This window comes from Canis lupus, chromosome 2 (assembly GCF_003254725.2).
Source record: "Canis lupus dingo isolate Sandy chromosome 2, ASM325472v2, whole genome shotgun sequence".
NCBI lineage: Eukaryota > Metazoa > Chordata > Mammalia > Carnivora > Canidae > Canis > Canis lupus.
Window position 1 is genome coordinate 21,715,626 of NC_064244.1, and position 22,461 is coordinate 21,738,086.

Sequence of the window (22,461 nt, forward strand, 5' to 3'; positions counted from 1 at the left end):
TATTTTTCCCTTCTATCTGGTGATGAGGGGAGATTTCCCAACAGGTAGACTCACCCATAAATCAGATTGCAAGGCCTTCACGGCTAGTAATCCACAGTGGCTCTCTAAGCAACTGCCAGGGTCTGAGTAACCTAGCCAGGTTGACAAAGAAGCCTCCAAGATGAGAGGTTTGGGATCCTTCTCCCTACCCCCAACCTGACACCACCTTTACTTTTTCTTTTCTTTTTTTTTTTTTTTTTAATGCTCAGAATTGAAAAAAGCAAGGCACAAAGATTACCTAACAGCATAAGACCCTTTCATAAAGGTCAGAAGCAACCAAAGAGCATATTGTTTTGGCATCTGTGTGTATGAGAATATTCTCTCTTGTATGGCAGGAGTTGGACGAGTATAAAATTCAGAATAGTTGTTAGCTCTGGGGGAGATACAGAGAGGTGTGGGTTAAGGGGGAAGCACATGGATGGACTTGAGTTACTGCGTTGGGTGGTAGATTACTGGGTATTATTTTAAAAAAAAAAAGAGGGATCCCTGGGTGGCGCAGCGGTTTGGCGCCTGCCTTTGGCCCAGGGCGCGATCCTGGAGACCCGGGATCGAATCCCACATCAGGCTCCCGGTGCATGGAGCCTGCTTCTCCCTCTGTCTGTGTCTCTGCCTCTCTCTCTCTCTCTCTCTGTGACTATCATAAATAAATTTAAAAAAAAAAAAAATTAAAAAAAAATAAATAAATAAAATAAATAAAATAAATAAATAAAAAAAAAAAAGAATGCCTGGATGACCATATCGTGATGCTACAGTCTTTGAAAATCAGACTGAGGACAAAGGGAAACCTCTTTTCACCTGACCTTTGTGACCTCCTCTGGTCACCCAGGGCTGTCGGGGTGCATGCAATCAAACTGTTTACATCCATCAAGATGGCTCAGTGCAGAAAAGTAAAAGTATAATTGTGTGAAAATGCAAGCCTCAGCTTGTGAGAGGAGATGAGAGCATAGGACAGTGTGATCTGTGCCCCGTGGTGGGGAGGTGGGGAGGTGGGGAGAAGCCTCACTGCATGCACGCTGCGGCCCTGCGTCCTGCTGGGTTTACATGGCCAGGAAACTGTAGTATGTGGCCAGGACCGCAGAAGAGGGGGGGGTTGAAAATAGAAAAATTGCATGGTTCAGCGTCTAACGAGGCACCTAAAACATTAGTCACAGGAAGAGAAAGTTAGAAAACTTCACTTTATGTACAAAATTAGATCAATGAAACCCCCAGAAGATGACCCCTCCCCGCAAAATACGCTCTTTTTCTTTGAGTGGTTAGAAGATGAATCACATTTTTCCCCCTCTTTTCCTCCTAATCTCTGTTCCTGTTACTAGCCTGAAAAATGGAATAAGATCAAGCTAGTGGTCACCCAAGAAGATGTAGAGTTGGCGTACCAGGAGGCGATGATGAACATGGCCAGGCTCAACAGAACAGGTATCGGGGCAGGAGGGCTCATCTCTGGCAGGGATCGGCTAGATGGGAAACATTTTAGGCTTTGCGGGCCACATACAGTCTTGGCTGCCTTGCCCCCTGTCCCCTGGCACCAATTTGTTAAACATGTTAAAACAAACCAAAAAAACCCACACTCTTGGCTGGAGAAACAGGCCAGGGGCCAGATTCAGCCAGTGCGGGAGAACCTCTTCTATTGGTGCCTGGCTTGGGGCCCTTAGTCACTAGTGGGAGTCCAGGTACACTGTGTGTTCCTGTCAGAATTGTGTCTTAAATGTGACTTGCAAAAAAGAAAACGAAGACAATGAATTAGGGGAAACATGTTAGATGAGGTCGTGAGGTCATGACCGCTCTTCTACAGCACGCTTTCAGCTATGTCCCTGGGGTCCCAGGGCACTGTGGCTCTCCCTGTGGTGTAGATTCCCTCACAGTGACAACGGTGCCAGGCATAGAGAAGCAGCAGAGACTATGGACAGATACATGAATTCAGTTTCAACTCACAGAGTTGAGGTTATATTTTCTTTCTGTTCCTTCCAGTCCTACATTTCTGGGATAATAGGCAGTATTGAATTCCTTTGTGCCCCAATAAAAATGGGAAAGAAATTTGTATAATGTGTTTTCAAAAGTCTTTAACATATCAATTCAAGGTGTTTGCATTGTTTACTTATAATTCCCACGTTTGTGTGCATAAATGAGTAATGGCATTATATCATCATTTTTTCTTTATATTTCATTTTTTGTCTAGCTTTATTTGTTTTTTAAAGATTTTGTTTATTTATTCATAACAGACACAGAGAGAGGCAGAGACACAGGCAGAGAGAAGCACACTCCCTGTGGGAAGCCCGATGCAGGACTTGATCCCAGGACCCTGGGATCACAACCCAAGCTGAAGGCAGTTGCTCAACCACTGAGCCACCCAGGCATCCCCTTGTCTAGCTTCTTAATACGGATAAAAAATAGTAATAATAAAATAGTGGCTACCAATTATCTGGTAATTACCGTGATAGGAACTCAACCTGCTTTCCTGTTTAATTCTTAGGACAGCCTTGAAGGTAGCTGCTGGTATCCTCAGTTCACAGAGAAGTAACTTGCTCAGGGTCACAGAGCATGTCAGTGGGAACCTGGGATTTGAAAACTGCTGTTTACAACGCTTTGAAGTATCACAGTCTGTTCTTTCTGAACAGCTAAGTAAGAGATTGAGGCTGTTCCACAGTCTGTATGATAATTGAGCAAATACTTTAGTATGACACGAAGTTTCAAAGGCAGGTTAAAATGAAACCGGAAAGTTCAAGAACCATAGTTATCTTCTAGAAAGCAGCATTGCATGCCAAGGTAATTACTTGATATAGTTCAAACATCTACTCTCTCCCTTTTTTTTGGCTTTCTTATGTATGTAGAAAATATCAGTCCTATTAAATAATTAAGAAGGAAGCTTGAAGGAAGCTTGGGGCACCCAGGTGACTCAGGCAGTTAAGCATCTGCCTTTGGCTCAGGTCAGAATCCCAGGGTCCATCCCAGGATGGTGGGATGGTGCCCTTTGTTGTAGGGCTCCCTGCTCAGCGGGGAGTCTGCTTCTCCCTCTCCCTCTGCTATTCCTCCTGCTTGTGCTCTCTCTCAGATAAAAAAATATAAAATGAAATGAAATGAAAAAAGAGAAGAAACTTTATCCAGTTTTACCACCCAAAACCGCTTCTGTTAGAGTATATTTGTTTTCTTTCAGAATTTTTTTCCTGTTATTGGTCAGTGGTTTACTGTTGTTTTATTATTCGTGTTTTCAACTAGTGATTATCATACATTTATTTGTATTTGGAATCTGCTTATATTCACTTAATATGACTGAATTCTTTTTTACACATTATATAGCCCTAGTATACTTAATTTTTAATGCCTGGATGGTCCATTAGAGAGCTGTAAGATAAGAATTCGTCTTTTGCCCACTCCTGAATAGTTTTTTGGGTGATCACATTTCACATTTTTCCATAGTTTGTTTTTTGCATTCCAGGAATATTTCGTTGGCTGTATTCCACGTCACACTTTGTCCTTAGATGCTTCATCACTTAGCTCCAGGGCTTTTTCTTTGCGTTTCTCTACTCCTGTGCCACTCACACTGTTTAAGGAGTCCTTTCCCCTTTTTTGGTTCTTCAAATAAAATCGTTTCATAGTAAGAAAGGGACTTGTAATGGTTTAATTTTATTTGTATGAATTTTCAGTTTGCTTGTGTTTGAGCATGTAAGATTCTGCGTCCTTACTTTTGTATACTGCTGGTCATGACAATGTGGCAGCTTATGGAGGAGTATTTGATCATATCTAGCAAAATTACGTGTGCATTTATTTTGACCTCGCAGTCCTACTTCTGTGACTCTGCCTCAAAGCTCCACTTGTCAAAATAGGAAATGGCATGTATACAAGACTCTGCATTAAAGCCCTGGTTATAACTGCAAAAGGAGGAGACAATCCAAATGTCCGTCAGTAGGTGTCTAGTGTACGTGCACACTGGAATGCTATATAGCCACTAAAAAGGAATGCAAGGTCTTTATTCCCAGATGCTCTAAGATAGGATCAAATAAAAAAGGGACAGAAACACGTATACGATGTGCTGCATTTAGTGTGTTTATGTGTGAGTAATATGCATTGTATACTTTTAAAAAGAAACCATGGGGGGATCCCTGGGTGGCTCAGTGGTTTAGTGCCTGCCTTCAGCCCAGGGCCTGATCCTGGAGTCCGGGGATCAAGTCCCACATCAGGCTTCTTGCATGGAGCCTGCTTCTCCCTCTGCCTGTGCCTTTGGCGCTCTCTCTCTGTGTCTATGCATGAATAAATAAATAAAATCTTAAAAAAAAAAAAAAAGAAACCATGGAAAATCATTAATAAAAATAATTACATGTAAGAGGAAATTAGGGCGGAAGTAGACCTCTTTGAAGTTTGCCTTCAAAATGAATGTTTTCTGTAGTTAAAAAATTATATTAAAAATCATATAGCTCACAAATCTAAACCAAATATTTTAAAAAGCTGCCAAAACCACATGGGGAAGAATTATTTCAAATTACTTTGAACCTGATACTTTCTTTCTTTCTTCTTTTTTTTTTTTTTTTTTAAGAATTTATTTACTTATTCATCAGAGACACAGTGAGAAGCAGAGACAGGAGAAGCAGGCTCCATGTGAGGAGCCTGATATGGGACTCGATCCCAGAACTCCGGGATCACACCTTGTGCCAAAGGCAAATGCTCAACCGCTGAGCCACCCGGGCATCCCAAACCTGATATTTTCAATGTGTATCCTCAGGACAAAAACCCACAAAGATATCTCATTGTATTCAGTGGGCTTTGTTTGTGAGATTATCGGGCTAGTATGATAAAGCAAGTAAGTTAATATAGTTTGGAACAAAGATTTTAAGAATAAAAAGAAGTAAAAAATAAATAGAAAAAAAAAAAAAGTAAGCCCAAAAAAGCCAAGTTAATAACTGCAATCTTTACTTTGGAATTATTAGTATGAACTCAAGATTTTTCCCCCCCTAAAAATGTTATTTTCCAAGCCTGTTGAAAATAGTAGGGAATCCCTGGGTGGCTCAGCAGTTTAGCACCGCCTTCAGCCCAGGGTGGATCCTGGAGACCCGGGTTTGAGTCCCACATCGGGCTCCCTGCATGGAGCCTGCTTCTCCCTCTGCCTGTGTCTCTGCCTCTCTCTTTCTCCTCTGTGTCTTTCATGAATAAATCTTTTTTTTTAAAAAAGGCATAGTAGAAGCAGCAATAACCCACTAGTAATGAACTCCTGGTGCCCAGATTCTGATCTGAAAATTAACATTTCCCATGAAAAAGTGCCAGGTCTCCTTTGCGAAATGGGTGATTCCAACTCTGTGAAAGGAAGTACAGAAGATAAGCCTGGGACCTCCTATGCCAGAGGGTAATAGAGGTATCCACAAATGGGTAATGTCACAGCACCAGAACTTGAGGAGGCTCCCACCAAATGGGGCAGGAACATTTTGAACATCAAGAAGAGTGACTGAAGCCAGATGAAGCATACCAAGTATCTGTCAGTGAGACCATAACGATAATTAAAACTTTTTGGCTACCTTTGGAGGTTGCTAGAGCACTAATGTATTCTGAAAATAAATTAATTAGGAATCAGTCACACATTTCACCTCTCTTGTACAGACTGTATTTCAGGAAATCTAAATAAGTTGTTTTTAAAATTCCTTAGAATAGTCCCTTCTAATAAATGCAAGAAGAATAATGGAATCACACACTTGACATTTTGCTGCCCGCTTGATTTAACAAGCCTCAACAACAAGCATCCATGGTTTCTAAAACCATTAGGTGAAAGGTTCATGTGGAAGTGATAAGTGCCCCTGGTCCCCACCAATGAAGTACTCTTGCCAGAAAAACTGAACTTGAATCTATCTCATCAAGCCATGGATCTGTCTGCGAGGATGGGCAGTATGTAAGGTAGCAAGACATGTCACCATGAAGGAAGATGGCAAAATCCAGAACACAGGAACTTTTACAGAAAAGATGACTGTTTCTATAACAAATGCACGCCCCATAGTGGAGAAGAAGGAGAAACTCTTAAAAATTCAGAGGTTTAAGAGACCTCTGTTAAAGTATTAATTGCATTGGAATGATAGTAGTATTGTGGTTAACAAGTTATTTTTATCTTTTAGAGTTCCATATTGAAATATTTACAGATGAAGTAGTCTGACTAGGGTTTGCTTCAGTGTTACCTTCCCCACCCCATCCACATCCCCCAACAAGTAGGCAGGAATAGATGAGGTCCTAGCAGAAAGATGGCAGTAGTTGAAGCTGGGTTTTGTTGAGTATACAGGAGTTCATTGTAGTGTACTATTTTTCTCTGCTTCGGTGTTTCATTAAAATGTCCATAGGAAAAATTACCAACGGTAATTCCCTATGTAGGGACCAAATGGTGATGTATACCTAAAAATGGAATGCCTCTTACTAGGATTCAGTGTGTCCTCTTGTATCCTCTGGTCATCTCAGCTCACCCAGCGTGGCACCAGGAAAAGCTTCTTAAGTGCAGATCTTGGCTCATATTAAATGTCGCAGGCTACACCACTGCCCTGGGTACAGAGACGATAATAGAATGATGTCTAGTGGGATCCCTGGGTGGCGCAGCTGTTTAGCGCCTGCCTTTGGCCCAGGGCGCGATCCTGGAGACCCGGGATCGAATCCCATGTCGGGCTCCCGGTGCATGGAGTCTGCTTCTCCCTCTGCCTATGTCTCCGCCTCTTTCTCCCTCTCTGTGTGTATGACTATCATAAATAAATAAAAATTAAAAAAAAAAAAAATAGAGTGATGTCTAGTTGCTTAACCACCGTAATGGATGAGTAATGTCTGTTCTTCTCTCTGCCTTAGTTGTTGAGAATGCACGCAAGTGTAAAAGAGATATTGGTCTAAAAAGAGAAAATGTGCCCCCAAAACACATCCCCTCTGGAATACACTGGTAAACATAGGGTGTATTTCATTTCATGAGAAAGAGGTGTTTAAATTTTTTTTTTTTTAAGATTTTATTTATTCATGAGAGAGAGAGAGAGAGGGGCAGAGGGAGAAGCAGGCTCCGCACAGGGAGCCTGATGTGGGACTCAATCCTGGATCCCCAGGATCACGCCCTGGGCTGAAAGCAGGGCTAAACCGCTGGGCCACCCGGGCTGCCCAAGGTGTTTACTTTTTTAAAAATTAGACTTTCACTCCTCCCCACAATGAAATACTTCAGGATGAATCTAACAAAGCATGTCCATGCTCCACATGAGGAAAACTGTAACACGATGACAGAAGTCAAATAAAATGTAAATAAATGGAGAAGAGTTCCAGGTACAGAGGTCGAAAGACTCAATATTGTCAAGATGTCGGTACTTCCCAACTTGATGTATGGATTCAGGGCAGTCCCATTCAGGATCCTAGCCCATGATTTTGTGGATATTGACAAGCAGGTTTTGAGTTTAAACGTAGAGGCAAAAGACCCAGAACAGCCAGCTGTGTTGAAGGAGAGCCGTTGGAGGACTGACTACCAGCTTCAGAATAGTGTAAGCTACAGTCCTTGCCACAGGAATAATACGTGTATCGGTGGGACCACAACACAGTCCAAAAGTGTACCCACATACTTACACTTTGATCTTTGACAAAAGAGCAAGAACAATGCAGTGGAGAACGGATCGTCCTCTCAGTAAGTGTTGCTGGAACAACTGGACATTCACAGGCAAAAATTCAGAATGGATCGCGATAAATGTTCAATTCCTAGAAGGTAACGTTGGAGAGAACTAGGTGACCTTGGGTTTGGTGATGACTGTTTAGATACAATATGGAAAGCAATGATCTATTAAAGGAAAACTAGACAAGTTGGACTTTATTTAAAAAAAATGCTCTGTGAAAGATGCTAAGAATGAAGAGATAGGCCATAGACTGGGACAAAGTCCTTATAAAACACATACTAATACGATCCAGCGGTCATACTCCTTGGTATTTACTAAACTGAATGTGACGACTTCTGTCCACCCAAAAACTTGTACCCGGATCTCTTCACAGCTTTACCCGTATCTGCCAAGACTTGGAAGCAACCAAGAAGTCTCTCAGTAGGTGAATGGATAAGTAAACAGGTCCACCCAGGCAAAGGAATATTAGTCAGTTCTACAAAGAAACGAGTTATAAATGACCCAGAGGACACTTAAAAGCATATTTGAGGGAAAGAAGCCAATCTGACAAGATCAAATGCTCTACGATTCCAATTCTGATAATCCAGAAGAGGCAGTACTGTGGAGACAGTAAAAATATCAGTGGTTGCCAGGAGTTGGGGAGAGGGGTGGAATGAAAGGGGGAGCACAGGACTTTTAGCGCAGCGAACAGAGTGTAGGATACTCTAGGGATGGATACCTGTCACTCCTCAACTGCCTACAGACTGTACAACAAGACTAGTGTGTATGTAAAGTAAGAACTTCACTTACCTATAATGTATCCGTAATGGCTCATCACTTGTAACAAATGTACCACCTAATGCTGGATATTAATAGCAGGAGAAGGGGCGGGGGAGTTATTAGGGACCTGGAGTTCTTCCCATTCAATTCTCTTCAAACCTAAAACTACACTGAGAACTTTTTTGTAGTTGTTAAAATTTAACCTGTGCAGAACAAGTCAGTTCAGTTGTACTGAGAGTGCCTTGAATTTAGGTCCATATTAAAAAGCCTTGTTCTTTGATTTTAGGATGACTTAGACCGTTTTACTTTGTGTTGAGATAGTGATTCGTCTGGACAGACTTTTTTCTACTTTACTGGAAAAGTACTATTGATTGAAGCTACTGATCGTTCTAAATGGTTCCAGTAGAGTAAGAAATCAACTTTCAGGGACGCCTGGGTGGCTCAGCAGTTGAGCGTTTCCCTTTGACTCAAGGTGTGATCCTGGGGTCTTGGGATCAAGTTCTGCATCTGGCTCCCTATGGGGAGCCTGCTTCTCCCTCTGTCTGTGTCTCTGCCTCTACCTCTGTCTCTCATGAATAAATAAATAAAATCTTTAAAAAAAAATCAACTTTCAGAATGTTATTCTGGTTTGGGTTTTTTGGTTTTTGTTTTTGTTTTTAGAAATTACATTTTCATTATTCCAGTGTGCCATCTCCTTGATAGATTGGGAATTCTGAGAACAATGTGTATTTTAAAATTTTGAGTTGAGGAAAGGTGTTTCTTTCCTCCATCTTCACTTATGTCACTAGGTAATAAATGGCTCCTCTGTGTTCTCCTAGCTGCAGGACTCATGCACACGTTCAATGCCCACGCTGCCACCGACATCACGGGCTTTGGGATTTTGGGGCACGCACAGAACCTAGCCAAGCAGCAGAGGAACGAGGTGTCCTTCGTGATTCACAACCTCCCTGTCCTGGCCAAGATGGCTGCTGTGAGCAAGGCCTGTGGAAACATGTTTGGCCTCATGCATGGGACCTGCCCAGAGACATCAGGTACGAGGACCCTGGGCCCAGGTCTGAGGAGTAAAGTAGCCAGGCTAACCTGACAAGGAAGAAGCCAAGTACACGAGCACGACCCCACTGTGCGTGAGGTCAGTGCTGCCAGAAACCTTGGCCTTCTTAACACCAATGTCCTTAGCTCCCCTGGGTGCTGTGGGTCACCTGACTCCCGCCAGTCTGTGTGTGATCCAGCGACCTCCAACTCAGCATTTGTTTGGCGATAGGACAGGATGGAGGGAGAATATGGGAAAAATGAGTCCTTACTCACGGGACACTTAGCATTTGAATTAACTGTGATCCCTCTAGGGTACATTGATCATGCTATATATTTTCCTTGCAGAAAATGTCCAAAATTGCCATTGTAAGAATGAGATAGAATATCATGTCTCCAGAGTTCCCCTTACCTGGACTCTTGGCTTCCACTCTGGATAGCCTTCCTCTTTTTTCAATCTTTTGTATTTCTCTTTTCTAACATCTTTATTTCCCAACCCCGATCACAGAGTGAAATCATCTGGAGATTTAAATATCTGTGCCAAGACCTGACCTGTGTCAGGAATCCTGATTGAGCCAGTCTGGGATGGGTCTGGTCAGCAGCAATTGTAGCGGTGCCCCAGGGGGTTCTGGGAGGCAGCCAGAGGCGAGGAGCACAGAGCCCTGCCCACGCTCCAGCTCTCTAGAAGGGCCCGCTGTTCTCTAATAGGCCTCCCAGGGCCTCTGTAGAGGACTCTTCAGTGTCCTGTCTCTGTAACAACAACAAACCAAATCCATTTTTTAGAAAGAGGGTTCCAAGAGGACAGACAACTCCTGTGTTGGTTCAGTGTAGGGCTAGAACAGTGCCTGCCAGGTGGTGGGCCTAGAATCCAGGTTGAATGAACTAACAGGTATTAATAACAAATCCCTTTATTCAAAGTTGAGAAGTTTTTACTTTTTGGTAAAAGTATGAATACAAAAAAAAAGTATGAATACATATTTTTTCCTGATGCGTTATTTCTACTTAGAAATCCATACACTTTTCTGTCTTTGCTACTGATGTGATGAAGGCTTTTCCTTTTTTTTTTTTTTTTTTTTTGATGAAGGCCTTTCCAACATGTTTCAGCTTTTTCTGTTTTGAAGATTACAGAGCCACTGACCGGACCTAGATATTGAGGCATACACTCCTTCATGATCTTAATTTTTAAGTTAAAAAATAAGAATACAAAAGTCTTTTGTGTAAGAGGATTCTATGTAGAAAATCAAGTCAGGAAAAATTCTCTTACGGTTTAAATATTTCTTTCAATGAAGCTGCGCCTGAGTGGCTCATTCGGTTAAGCATCTACCTTAGGCTCAGGTTATGATCCCAGGGTCCTGGGATCAAGCCCCGCATTGTGAGCTCCTTGCACAAGAGGGGGTGCTGCCTCTCCCTGTGGCTCTCCCCCCTGCAAATAGTGAAATCTTTAAAAAAATTGTTTTTCTTTCAGTGTAACAAGAAGATAGTAGCTAGCATATGTATATTACACTGTGCGTGAGGTCAGTGCTGCCAGAAACCTTGGCCTTTTTTTTTTTTTTTTTTTTTTTTTTTTTAAACCTTGGCCTTCTTAACACCAATGTCCTTAGCCCCCCTGGGTGCTGTGGGTCACCTGACTCCCGCCAGTCTGTGTTTGATCCAGCGACCTCCAACTCAGCATTTGTTTGGCGATAGGACAGGACGGAGGGAGAATATGGGAAACTACGCCACTCAGAACATATATATATATATAAAAAGATTTATTTATTCATTCAGAGAGAGCGAGAGAGAGGCAGAGACACAGGCAGAGGGAGAAGCAGGTTCCATGCAGGAAGGCTGATCCCGGGTCTCCAGGATCACACCCCGGACTGCAGGCGGCGCTACACCACTGCGCCACTGGGGCTGCCCAGCTAGCACATATATTATTAGGATACCTCACTCCTGCACAGTTTTCAGTGTTTCGCAGCCTGGTAATTCCCACACTTGAAAGTTGGTTGTATGTGTTCTTTAATGTAGTAGTTCAACCAAAGTCAATAATTGCCAGACATATCATCTGTGGGATGTTAGTGGATAGGAAAGGGCAGTCCCTGTGTAGAGACAGAAATGGGTTGTGGGCCAGTGGGCCAATCGACCGCCTGGGTGGACGTGCCCTGGAAAACTGGTGGCAAAGGGAACTGCTGGCATGGCATCACTGCCGACCGTGATCCTTTCTCTCTGTTTTTCCCTTTGTCAGGAGGCCTCCTCATCTGTTTACCACGAGAGCAAGCCGCCCGGTTCTGTGCAGAGATCAAGTCTCCCAAATATGGGGAGGGCCATCAGGCATGGATTATTGGGATCGTGGAGAAAGGCAACCGCACTGCCAGAATCATAGACAAGCCCCGGATCATCGAAGTTGCACCGCAGGTGGCCACTCAGAACGTGAACCCCACCCCGGGTGCCACCTCTTAATCTAGACCCAAGTAGCTATCTGGTTTTGTTTTTAAATAGAGCTATTTCTTTTTTCATCATTTCAATTAAAGACGATACACGACAACAAAAATCTCATTGTGTCTACACATCTGGTGACCTTAGGTCGATTTGTGAGTGGATGCAATTAATAAAATAAAATCCATTGCCTTTTTTTCCTGTTACATTAACTGAAGATGCACCTAATCTTGAGGCAGCTTCTGAGTTGAGAATTATATTGTTATCCAATACTGTTGATTCATTTTGAATCTTTAGACACTTATCTCTTGCCGCGTAGGCTCTTTCTAAAGGTGCTCCCCCGTGGCACAGACATTACCGGTCGTGGTGTCAGAGAGCAGTTGGTGTCTGTTCATTTCGTGCGTATTTATCATTATCAGTCTGGTCTTTTTTTAAGTGTCTTGGATGATATTCTGGAAAGATGGAAGTGGTAAGTGACACAGTGATATCCCCATAGTGAGAGGGTCATATGGTTCCTTCCAGCCTTTGCTTTGTAAAGCCCAGTCTTCTCAATTCGAGAGCATCTCTTCTGACCCAGGACACTTTCCCAGGAGAGCATTCAGTTAAACAAGGCAAGTGCTTAACTCTGCATGGAAAGCACTTGGAAGACAAAAAAGAAATTTAATTTCTTTTTTGGTAGCCTTCCTAATATTTACAATAATACCATTTAACTGTTTCCTTTATCGACAGCAAGAAAGGATACTTTTTGCCATGTAATTAGATGTTCTATAGTAAGACAAGGAATTGGCCTTCCGGAAGGGGGTTCATGTATGATACTCATTTACAATTCAATATATAATTAACTACACAAATAATTTTTAAATATAATCAATAATAAAGACTGTTCTGTGGATGGTAGTGTTTAATACATTTTATATTTTGTATAGTGATTTCAGGCCTTTTGTTTTCTTAAAATCAGCAGTTATTTAGCCGAATTTTTAGCATTATTTTGTCCTTGGCGCCAGTACTTTGTGCACGCTTTTTGTGATCTGTGTTAAAAATCCGCATTGCCAACATCACAGCTCGAACTTAAACTTGTTATTCAAATAAATATTTAATTTTTTTTATTGCTCTTGTATAATCAGATGCCCCCTTTAGTATTATTTTAGAAGTGTTGGGAGGGTTTTGGCTAAAAGTACAATTTATTGGGGAAAACTAGATTTTAGTTTTATAAAACTTTTAAGTCTTTCATGGGACCTATATTTTCTTGAATTAAATTTTGTAGTTCTAGAACAAATAGGTGATCTAAAAAGGTGTTTATCCGTGTTACTTAAGAACAGAGGCTTCCTTCTGTTGTAACCCACAAAAGCGAGAGGGACTGTGGTCATTAAGCACAAGCGCTGACTCCTCGAGTATCCGCCTGAGAGAAACAGCACCTGGCCCAGGAGCCTCCCAACGCCTCCTGCCTCCAGGCACCAAAGCCTGGACATCAGAGCCTGCCTGTCCTCCCCAAAGGAAGCACCCCTTGGAGATGAAGCCCCAGAAGAGGCTCGGCTTGGATGCACCCTCCACGAGGAGCCAGAGGGCAGCCTTTCTGCAAGTGGGATTGGAACTCAAGCCATAAGTACGCTGTGCGGGACCCGACAGGCTGCTACGGAACTGACAGTAATTGGACATTTTATAGGGATTTATACACATGTTGGTCCTCAAAAGCGACAAACCAGTGCTCTACAAAATAAAATGTGTTGGAAACCTCTGAGTAAGGTGAACATACTGTTGGGCTTTTTTTTTTTTTTTTTCTTTTTTTTTGGTATACTGGTGATGACTAAATCTAAATTCTTTTGAATGTCCATCATGTCTTGAATGCTGCTGGCTTCTTCGGTGGCAGGTCTCCTGAGAGGCAGGGAGCTAAGCAGATGATGTCCCTGAGGAAATCATCTTCGTGAAGATGGATTTTGTAAAATGTTGGGTACATGCAGGTCTGTGTGATTCATGTGATCCCGAGGAGGAAGAACTGGTCTTTAAAGCAGGGTTTCCCAGAGAGCATTCCAGATCATCTGGGGGTGCTTGTCACGGGCACGGTCTCGGGTCTCGCCACAGACCCGCAGGATCCGAGTTCTGGGTGGCCCAGGGAGTCTGTCTTCCACCAGCATCCCAGGTGGCTCCGTGCACTGAAGTTGGGACCACAGATCTGAGGAGTGTCCCAGAGGGCCAGAAGAGGCAAAGGAGGGAAGGAAAGTGCAGTTGCTCTGGCAGCACCACTCTGGGCCCAGCAAACACGCACCCACACCCAAGAATTTGGAGAGTTCCTTGAAGAATCAAGTGATTGAATATTTGACCTCTTAGCAAAATCTGTGTAGGAGATCTTCCAATTTGGTGAATACTTAATAAATAGACAATTATTTGGCTTCCTGATAGCATTTTAAAACTTCACATTGACCTTCGTATAGTGAGTTGTTTTCCTTAAATCCTATGATGTAGTGCATCCAAAAATACAGCTTGTTAAAATGCACGGCATTTTTATTGTACCCTGAAAGGGCAGGGCCCTGGTGAGGTAGGTTATTCCTTTGGGCAACAGGAATCACCTATCAAGGAATATCAAGGCTTAGCTTGTTATATTTGCACAGGCTGTGTTGAAGCTTTTACTGTAATTCTGTCTAGGAAGAGAAACTGAAATATTGTGTAAGCAATATGTACTTTTTGGCTAAATATTTTTGAAATAACTTAGTATGTTGTAGTCTCCAAGTTCTGCATGCCTTATGATGAATAAATGCGAGTGTTTTAAGTTGTTCTGATCTGAGATGTTTGAGCCAGCAGTTTTGGTCTGAATTTAGCGTTGCCTTTCAAAGAGTTATAACCGAATTCTAAGTTTTACAGTTTTATTCTGTAAAGAGAGACCAGAATAGCTATACTCTACTACCACTGCGATGCATTTCTTTATTTTCAGAAGTAATAAAGCAAGCATAGATAATGATGCTTCAGATACGTACCTGTGTTGTGTGTACATGTATGTGCGTACGTAGAGCGAGGTCTAGATTTCCCCAAACCTACCTCCTTGAGCTTCTCATTCCCTACACTCAGAGCAGCCTTTTGCTCTAGATGAGGTATTGGTTGCATAGATAATATACTTTTCAACAATAATTCGTACCTTCCTTATTAGAAGTCTTCATATGAACAATGCAACTGTTGAACATGCCAGTGTCCACAAGGTAAACCAACAGTTTCAAAAGCCAATTCTTGAACGTGGAGCATGGAAATACCATTTTTGCCTTTGGTTGAGTCTCCATGTCTTAAACCTAAACATGGCTCAACCCAGTGACCCATGGTTTTACTTGGCCTTCATCAAGTGAAGCCATCAGTGGGACAGGGTACTCCTGGATATCTAGACAGGTTCAAGAGGTGCTGGAATCCACACCTGCCAGTTGCTTTGGATAGGTGAGTGAACATTGGGTGAATAGGTGAATAGGTCTTGGACTATTCTCTAGGGTCTCCTGTATTTCCTTTTTTTTTTTTTTTTTTTTTTTTTTTAAGATTTTATTTATTCATGAGAGACAGGCAGAGACACCGGCAGGGGGAGAAGCTGACTCCATGCAGGGAGCCCGACTTGGGACTCAATCCCGGGACTCCAGTATCACACCCTGGGCCGAAGGTGGCGCTAAACCGCTGAGCCATCCGGGCTGCCCTGTATTTCCTATTTTTAAGTTCTTAAATATTTGATCTCTGACTCCATACACACGGGATGTTTTCAGATTGGTTTCAGATGGTATCTGATTGCCCTTCCAAGTCCTGTTGCCTGTGGAGGGAGTTTCATGGTTGGGAGGACTGCATATAATGAAGCCTGCCAACACTTGGTGGAAGGAAATAGAAAATTCACTCTACTAGTGATGTGGTTGCAGAACAGCCAATGTATTTTTTATTCTGTATTTCAAGAACATAAGCATATGCACCTACAAGTTCATGGAGATCTATGAAACGGTAAGTTAATTATCAAGTCTTGTATTTTGCCTAGTTCTTAGAATTGTATACAGTTGGTTTCTAGAACATGGCCCCACTTTGGTCCATTTTGGATAATTAAGAAAATTATAGCAGTCAAACCCTGTACCTGTGCTCCCTGTATCTTACCTTGTCCATCCCTAGAAGCCTTACCTCCCACTCCCTTTCACCCACTTTGCCCCTCGCCTCACCACTCTCCCCTCCGGCAACTGTCAGTTCTCTGTATTTATGAGTCTGTTTCTGCTTTTTCTTTGTGTTAGAGATTCTACATACAAGTGATATCATATGGTATGTCTTTCTCTGACTTAGAATACCTTCTAGGTCCATCCATGAACCGTGTTTAAGTTTTAAATAAAACGCTAGATTCTATTTCTAGCACGTTAAGAAACAAAGGAATCAGATATACATCTATAAAGATTTCTCAAATATTAGAATAAGACCGTTAACGTGGACATTTTTATCTTTTTAAAGATTTTATTTATTTATTCATGAGAGAGACAGAGAGGCAGAGACACAGGCAGAGGGAGAAGCAGGCTCCATGCAGGGAGCCTGACGTGGAACTCGATCCCGGGTCTCCAGAATCACACCCCTGAGGGCGGCACTAAACCACTGGGCCACTGGGGCTGCCCAACATGGACATTTTTAAAGTTATAAAGGGGTGCCTGGGTCACTCCGCCAGGTGGGCATCCGGCTCTTGGTTTCCATTTGGGTCATGATCTCAGGGTCATGGGGTTGAGCCCCACATTGGGCTCTATATACTAGGTGGGGAGTCTCTTTGAAGATTCTCTCCCTTTGCCCCTCCCTGCTCCTGTGTGTGGGTACATGAGAGCTCTGTCTCTATCAAACAGATGAATAAATCTTAAAAAAATTAAAAGTCATAAAATTAAATAGCCATCATCCACCTTAGCCAGTCAAATCGATCTAGTAACTCCACTTCCATTACGTTTGTGGGGTGCTTAAAATGCGGGTGACATTTATTTCTGATGCCCAACTTTTTACTTCGAAAGATTTTAAAAATTAGCAAAGTAGTACAATGGATACTTCTAGAAATGTTAAGTTGTTGATATTCCACAACGCCTGCCTTCTCTCTGTCTATAATGTATGCACACAGCCATTCCTTTGTTGTTTTGGTAGAGCCACTCTCATAAATGAATTGTGGACATTGTGACACTGAAACAGCAGGTGCAGGACCTCCACAGGTGATCAGATGATTTCAGGTGATCAGAGTGCCTTGAATCTAGCCATAGCATTTTCGTGGCACTTTTTATAGGATGAAAGAACTAACAGTATAAAATAATTGAAGTGAGCAAAACTAAGAGAAATACCAAATGAGAGGTGGAACTTAAAAAAAAAAAAAAAACTGGCATAGAGACACCACCCTGGTGCCCTGGTTGGGCATCTGACTCTTGATTTTGGTTCAGCTCATGGTTTTAGAGTCAGGCTCTACGCTCAGTGGGAAGTCTGCTTCTCTCCTCCTCCTCCCCCTGCTTGTGCTCTCAGTCTTTCTCAATCTAAAATAAATAGATCTTTAAAAAAAATTGGCGTGTACTTATATATAGTCATATATATGGTTGTGCAACATGTTTATTCTCAGTTAATAGATCCTGGACATAATTTCCTATCATAGTTTCCAATCATAGATCAGAAATATCCCCATTCATGTTAACCCGAATATAGTTTTCCTTGGTATACTCAGTCACTGAAATACAGACAATTTTTGAAGATACTCCTGTGTCCAGTCCATTCACCTTAAGTTTTGTTGAATGCTAATCCTCGGAATGTTGAAAACCTAGATATTGTACGTCCATACCCTAGCTAATAAAATTTGAAGAGTTTTCTAAGTTTTATTATTTAAGTAATCTCCCCGCCCCATGTGGGGCTCGAGCTCATGAGCCTGAGATCAGGAGTGGCATGCTCCTCTGACTGAGCCAGTCAAGTGCCCCAAGATTTGAAGATTTTTTAAAATACTTTATTCATTCATGAGAGACACAGAGAGAGAGAGGCAGAGACAGAGGCAGAGGGAGAGGCTCATCGCAGGAGCCCGATGTGGGACTCGATTCCTGGACCTAGGATCCCAACCTGAGCCGAAGGCAGACACTCAACTGCTGAGTCACTCAGGCGTCCCTGGTTTTTGTTTTTTAAAAGATTTTATTTTTTTGACACAGAGAGCAAGAGTGCGCACACAAGTAGGTAGAGCAGCAGGCAGAGGGAAAGGGAAAGGGAAACTCCGCTGATCAGGGAGTCTGATGTGGGGCTCAATCCTAGGACCCCAGGATCATGACCTGAGCCAAAGGCAGATGCTTAACCCACTGAGCCACCCTGTACCCTAGCAGCATGTTTATACGCTGATGGCAGGGGGAGATCCAACAAGGTGGAGAAGATGAGAGTCTTTTGAACAAGATTCTGGAAGAATCAAGACAGGAGATAGAGGTTACTGCACAAGGGGAGGGCTGGCTTTTGTTGAGAGTGCTGAACTATCCTACAGTAGCTGAGAAAGCCAAATATGGGCCTAGTTGCAGGTAGATGGCCAATGTGCTGGTTTCTGTTTGGTACATGAATGAATTTGATTAACTTTAAAACTTGGTACTAAATTACCTGGCTATGATCATCTATTCTTCTCAAGAAGGATTGGCATTTTTGAATCTGGGACTGATTGCAATTTCTCATTCATATCATGAAATTGATTTGGGGTGCCTGGCTGGCTCAGTTGATGGAGCATGCAATGCTTGGTCTCGGGGTTGTGACTTTGAGCTATGTGTGTGGAGACTACTTAAAAATAAAATCTTTTTAAAAATTGTCTTAAGGGTGCACAACTCTTGAGCAATTAAATTCAAGGTTCTTAGATCATGCTATTTTTTTTCTTAGCTGGTCAAATATGGTCATTATTAAGAAATCTTTTTTTCAAGATTTTATTTATTTATTCATGAGAGACACTGAGAGAGAAGCAGAGACATAGGCAGAGGGAGAAGCAGGCTCCTCTCAGGAAGCCCGATGTGGGACTCAATCTCAAGCACATTGCTCCAACATTACTAAGAAATGAATAATTACCAAATGCTGAAGGAGAAAGAAATGATCATTCTTGCGATCATGCTTATGTTTCAGTGTGTTCTATTTCAATTGTTCTAAAACATTTTTATTTTAATAGCACAGTTATTAAAGATGCCTACTTAGGGAATTTCCAAATAATCCAAATTGCTATTTTTAAAAACTAGGAGGGACGCCTGGGTGGCTCAGGGGTTGAGCGTCTGCCTTCTGCCCAGGGCCTGATCCTGGAGTTTCAGGATCAAGTCCCATGTCGGGCTCCCTACATGGAGCCTGCTTCTGCCTCTGCCTGTCTCTGCCTCTCTCTATGTCATGAATAAAAAAAAAATAAAATTCTTAAAAAAAATAAAAATGTAATAATTGTGTATTGTTTAAAAAAAAAAAAAAAAACTAGGAACGTTCATCAAGTTACCTAAGGAGAAATTATAGTTCTAATTCCCCATGGGATCTTAAATGAAAAATTTTAAACCCAGCATCCTCTGATTTAAAAAAGGCGATAATACTTGGAAGCATTCAAAGATTTCCTTCATCTTTTATAACTATAAACTTAAACAGATCCATTGTAAAACACCTTAGGGTAGAGAGGGCAGGGATTTTCACACACTTGTAAAACGGGGGTATTTTGGGGGAACATTAAAACTACAGGTGTAGGTAGTTTCGTCTCACTGTCTTTTCCAATGGTCTGGAAGGCCAGGAACGGTTCAGGGCCTGTGTAGATAAGGGTCTTGACCCCCATATAATTTGCTTTGCCCTGAACTCAAGTTATATTTTCTCCTTCCTAGCAGTACCCACTTTCCACCACACGAGGGCAATAAGGACTCACCTAGTCACCCAGGCCCAGTCCAGGAGCAGCACCTTTTTGGAATCAGAAAGATGGAGATTCTCTTTCCTATACCTGCCAAGGGCCAGATACTTCATTTTTAACTATGATACACAGAAGTGCCTCTCCTGAAAACCCTTGGCAATCCAATCAACGAGTTCAGGATTGGGGGCCTGCCTGTGATGATCAATCTGTGAGAGATGAGGTTAAGAGCTACTGAGGGAAGGATCAGGACATTGCTATCAATCAAACAGATTTGAGAGTCTGGGTAAGGAGGAATCATGTAAAAATAATAGAGAACCCGAAGGTGAGGTTGAAGGCAAGCCTTGCTCTGGATGCTGACGATTCTCTACCCTGCCTCAGATGAAATAGGCAGCAGCTAACAATTCTGAGTCCTGGCTTGCTTTTCTCCGTGAGGATGGCAGTTCACCACGTTATATAGGCACAGCACTTGAGGGACACCGGGCTGGCTCAGCGGTTGAGCATCTGCCTTCAGCTCAGGGTGTGATCCGAGGTCCAGGGTTTGAGTCCCACATTGGGCTCCCTGTGAGGAGCCTGCATCTCCCTCTGCCTCTCTCATGTAAAAATAAAAATAATAATAATAATAATTAAAAAAAAGACATCAGTTAAGAAGTCATAACATGTTTAGGGGTGCCTGAGTGGCTCAGTTGGTTAAGTGTCTGAATCTTTTTTTAAAATATTTTATTTATTTATTCATGAGAGACATACACAGAGAGAGGCAGAGACACAGGCAGAGGGAGAAGCAGGCTCCATGCAGGGAGCCCGACGTGGGACTTGATCCCAGGTCTCCAGGATCACAGCTGGGGCCCAAGGCGGCACTAAACCGCTGAGCCACCCAGGCTGCCCTGAATCTTTTAAATTAATTAATTAATTAATTAATTAATTAATTAATTTTAAAGCATCGGAATCTTGATTTCAGCTCAGGTCATGATCTCAGGCTCTGCACTCAGCTTAGAGGCCACCTGTCCTCCTCCTCTGCTCCTCCCCCCTGCTTTCTCTCTCTCTCTCTCTCTCTCAATTTTTTTTAAATTTTTTTTTTAATTTTTATTTATTTATGATAGGCACACAGTGAGAGAGAGAGAGGCAGAGACACAGGCAGAGGGAGAAGCAGGCTCCATGCACCGGGAGCCCGACGTGGGATTCGATCCCGGGTCTCCAGGATCGCGCCCTGGGCCAAAGGCAGGCGCCAAACCGCTGCGCCACACAGGGATCCCTCTCTCTCTCTCAAATTAATAAATAAAATCTTTTTAAACAAATGATAACATGCTTCTAAAGTGAAACATTCGTGATGTAACTCTTTAAGACAACGAAACAATGAGAAAAATAAGGAAGAAAAAAACCAATGAGATGCTATGTCGATCATCTGCAGAGACTGGATGGAAAAATTATTACAGAAACAATTTCTAGTTCTTATAGTCATTATGGAAAATAGTATGGAAGGGGAAGAGAAAGGGAAGGGGAAGGGGAGAGGAGAAGGGAAAGGAAGAAAGGGGCACATGGTGGATCTAGATTGATGTTGTGCTGTTGAGTTCGATCCCCAGGTTGGGGGAAGAGGTTACTTAAAAAATAAACTTAAAAAAAAAAAGAAAAACAAAAATCATTTCTATTTTTTTTTTCATTTCTATTTTTAAAAGAAAATTTAAAATAATACTAGACTGTGGATCACACTAGCTTCACAGAATCATTCTTTCAGGGACTTTTTTTTCTCCTGAATGAGAAGCCAGTATGTTTCGGCAACCTCAGACTGGATCCCCAGATTCCTCTTTGGATCAGCACCTTACTTGTATGGGTGAACGACCACGTGAATTGTCAGAGCATCTGCACAGGGAGGGAGGGGCACAGTCACGTGGGATTAAACAGACTGAAAGTCCCGGTTGGGAGCATGGGTCATGTGTTGGCTCATTTCTCCCTGGACGACCTTCACCGGGTTAGAAGCCCTTGAAAGGATCTCTGCGATCTCGAGGAGCAGGGTGTGCGGGCATCCATCCTCTCCGCCCGGGGCGCCCAGTGCGTGGACCCAGGAGGCCCGGGGCATCTCCGCACCACGCAGAATCCGGGCGCTCCACGCCCTCCTCCAGACCGACGTCCGCTCGTCGCCCCGCCCGCCGCCCGGAACGAGGCCGAGGCCTAGGCGGAGGCCGACGCCCGAGACCCTGCTGAGCCGTCTCCTGTCGCGGCCATGAACCAGCGCCAGGCAGCCGCCCGCCTGCGCGTCGTGCTGGGACACCTCGGCCAGACCTCCGCCAGGACCGGCGTATCCTTTGGGCTGCGGGAGCTCGGGCTGCAGGAGGGGTGGCCTCCAGGGTCCCCTGGGTCGGCGCCCGCGTCCCCGTGATGGTCCCGCCTGTTCCGGGCGCCCGGGGCGGGGGGCAGCGCGGCAGGCAGCAGGGGGCATCCGGCCGCCGGGAGGGCGCGGGCAGTGCGGGCCCCGGGGCTGATGCGCGCCCCCAGCCCCCGGCGTCCGCGCCGTCCCGGGCCCGGGGCCCCGCGCTGCGGGCGGAGAGCAGGCGGCGTGCGCGCAGCTCCCCGGGCCTCTGGCCGCGGCCGCCCGGAGCCCGGGAAAGGCGAAGCACGGGCCCGGCACCGCGCGCGGAGCTGCCCGGGGCGGCCGGGCGGGCGGGCGGGCGGGCGGCAGCGGGACCCTCGGGCCGGGCCGGCCCCCTCCGCGGGGGAGCCCGCTCTGGCCGCGGCCCCGGCGCTCCCCTCCTGCCCGGGACCTGCGTGCGCCGCCCGCCGCCCGCCGCCCGCCGCGCCCAGGGGCCCGCGCTCTCCGCG

General features: G+C 43.8%; 2 protein-coding genes across 13 annotated transcripts in view; both read left to right on the plus strand.

Moving 5' to 3' along the window:
• The window catches only part of SEPHS1 (selenophosphate synthetase 1), a 32,085-nt gene extending 18,516 nt beyond the window's left edge, over positions 1–13,569 (plus strand). For 4 of the 5 annotated variants that reach the window (XM_025445136.3, XM_025445137.3, XM_049100732.1 and 1 more), the window contains exons 7-9: positions 1,353–1,452; positions 9,206–9,418; positions 11,641–13,569. In XM_025445136.3, coding sequence (XP_025300921.1) covers positions 1,353–1,452; positions 9,206–9,418; positions 11,641–11,855 — 528 coding nt within the window. In that variant the 3' untranslated portion in view covers positions 11,856–13,569. Of the gene's footprint in view, positions 1–1,352; positions 1,453–9,205; positions 9,517–11,640 lie in introns of all 5 variants that reach the window. The other variant, XM_049100743.1, reaches the window with a different exon arrangement.
• Positions 13,570–21,538: 7,969 nt separating this feature from the next.
• PHYH (phytanoyl-CoA 2-hydroxylase) overlaps positions 21,539–22,461 on the plus strand; it is a 65,508-nt gene continuing 64,585 nt past the window's right edge. For 7 of the 8 annotated variants that reach the window (XM_049100772.1, XM_049100754.1, XM_049100760.1 and 4 more), the window contains exon 1: positions 21,550–21,940. In XM_049100772.1, coding sequence (XP_048956729.1) covers positions 21,866–21,940 — 75 coding nt within the window. In that variant the 5' untranslated portion in view covers positions 21,550–21,865. Of the gene's footprint in view, positions 21,941–22,461 lie in introns of all 8 variants that reach the window. The other variant, XM_035713754.2, reaches the window with a different exon arrangement.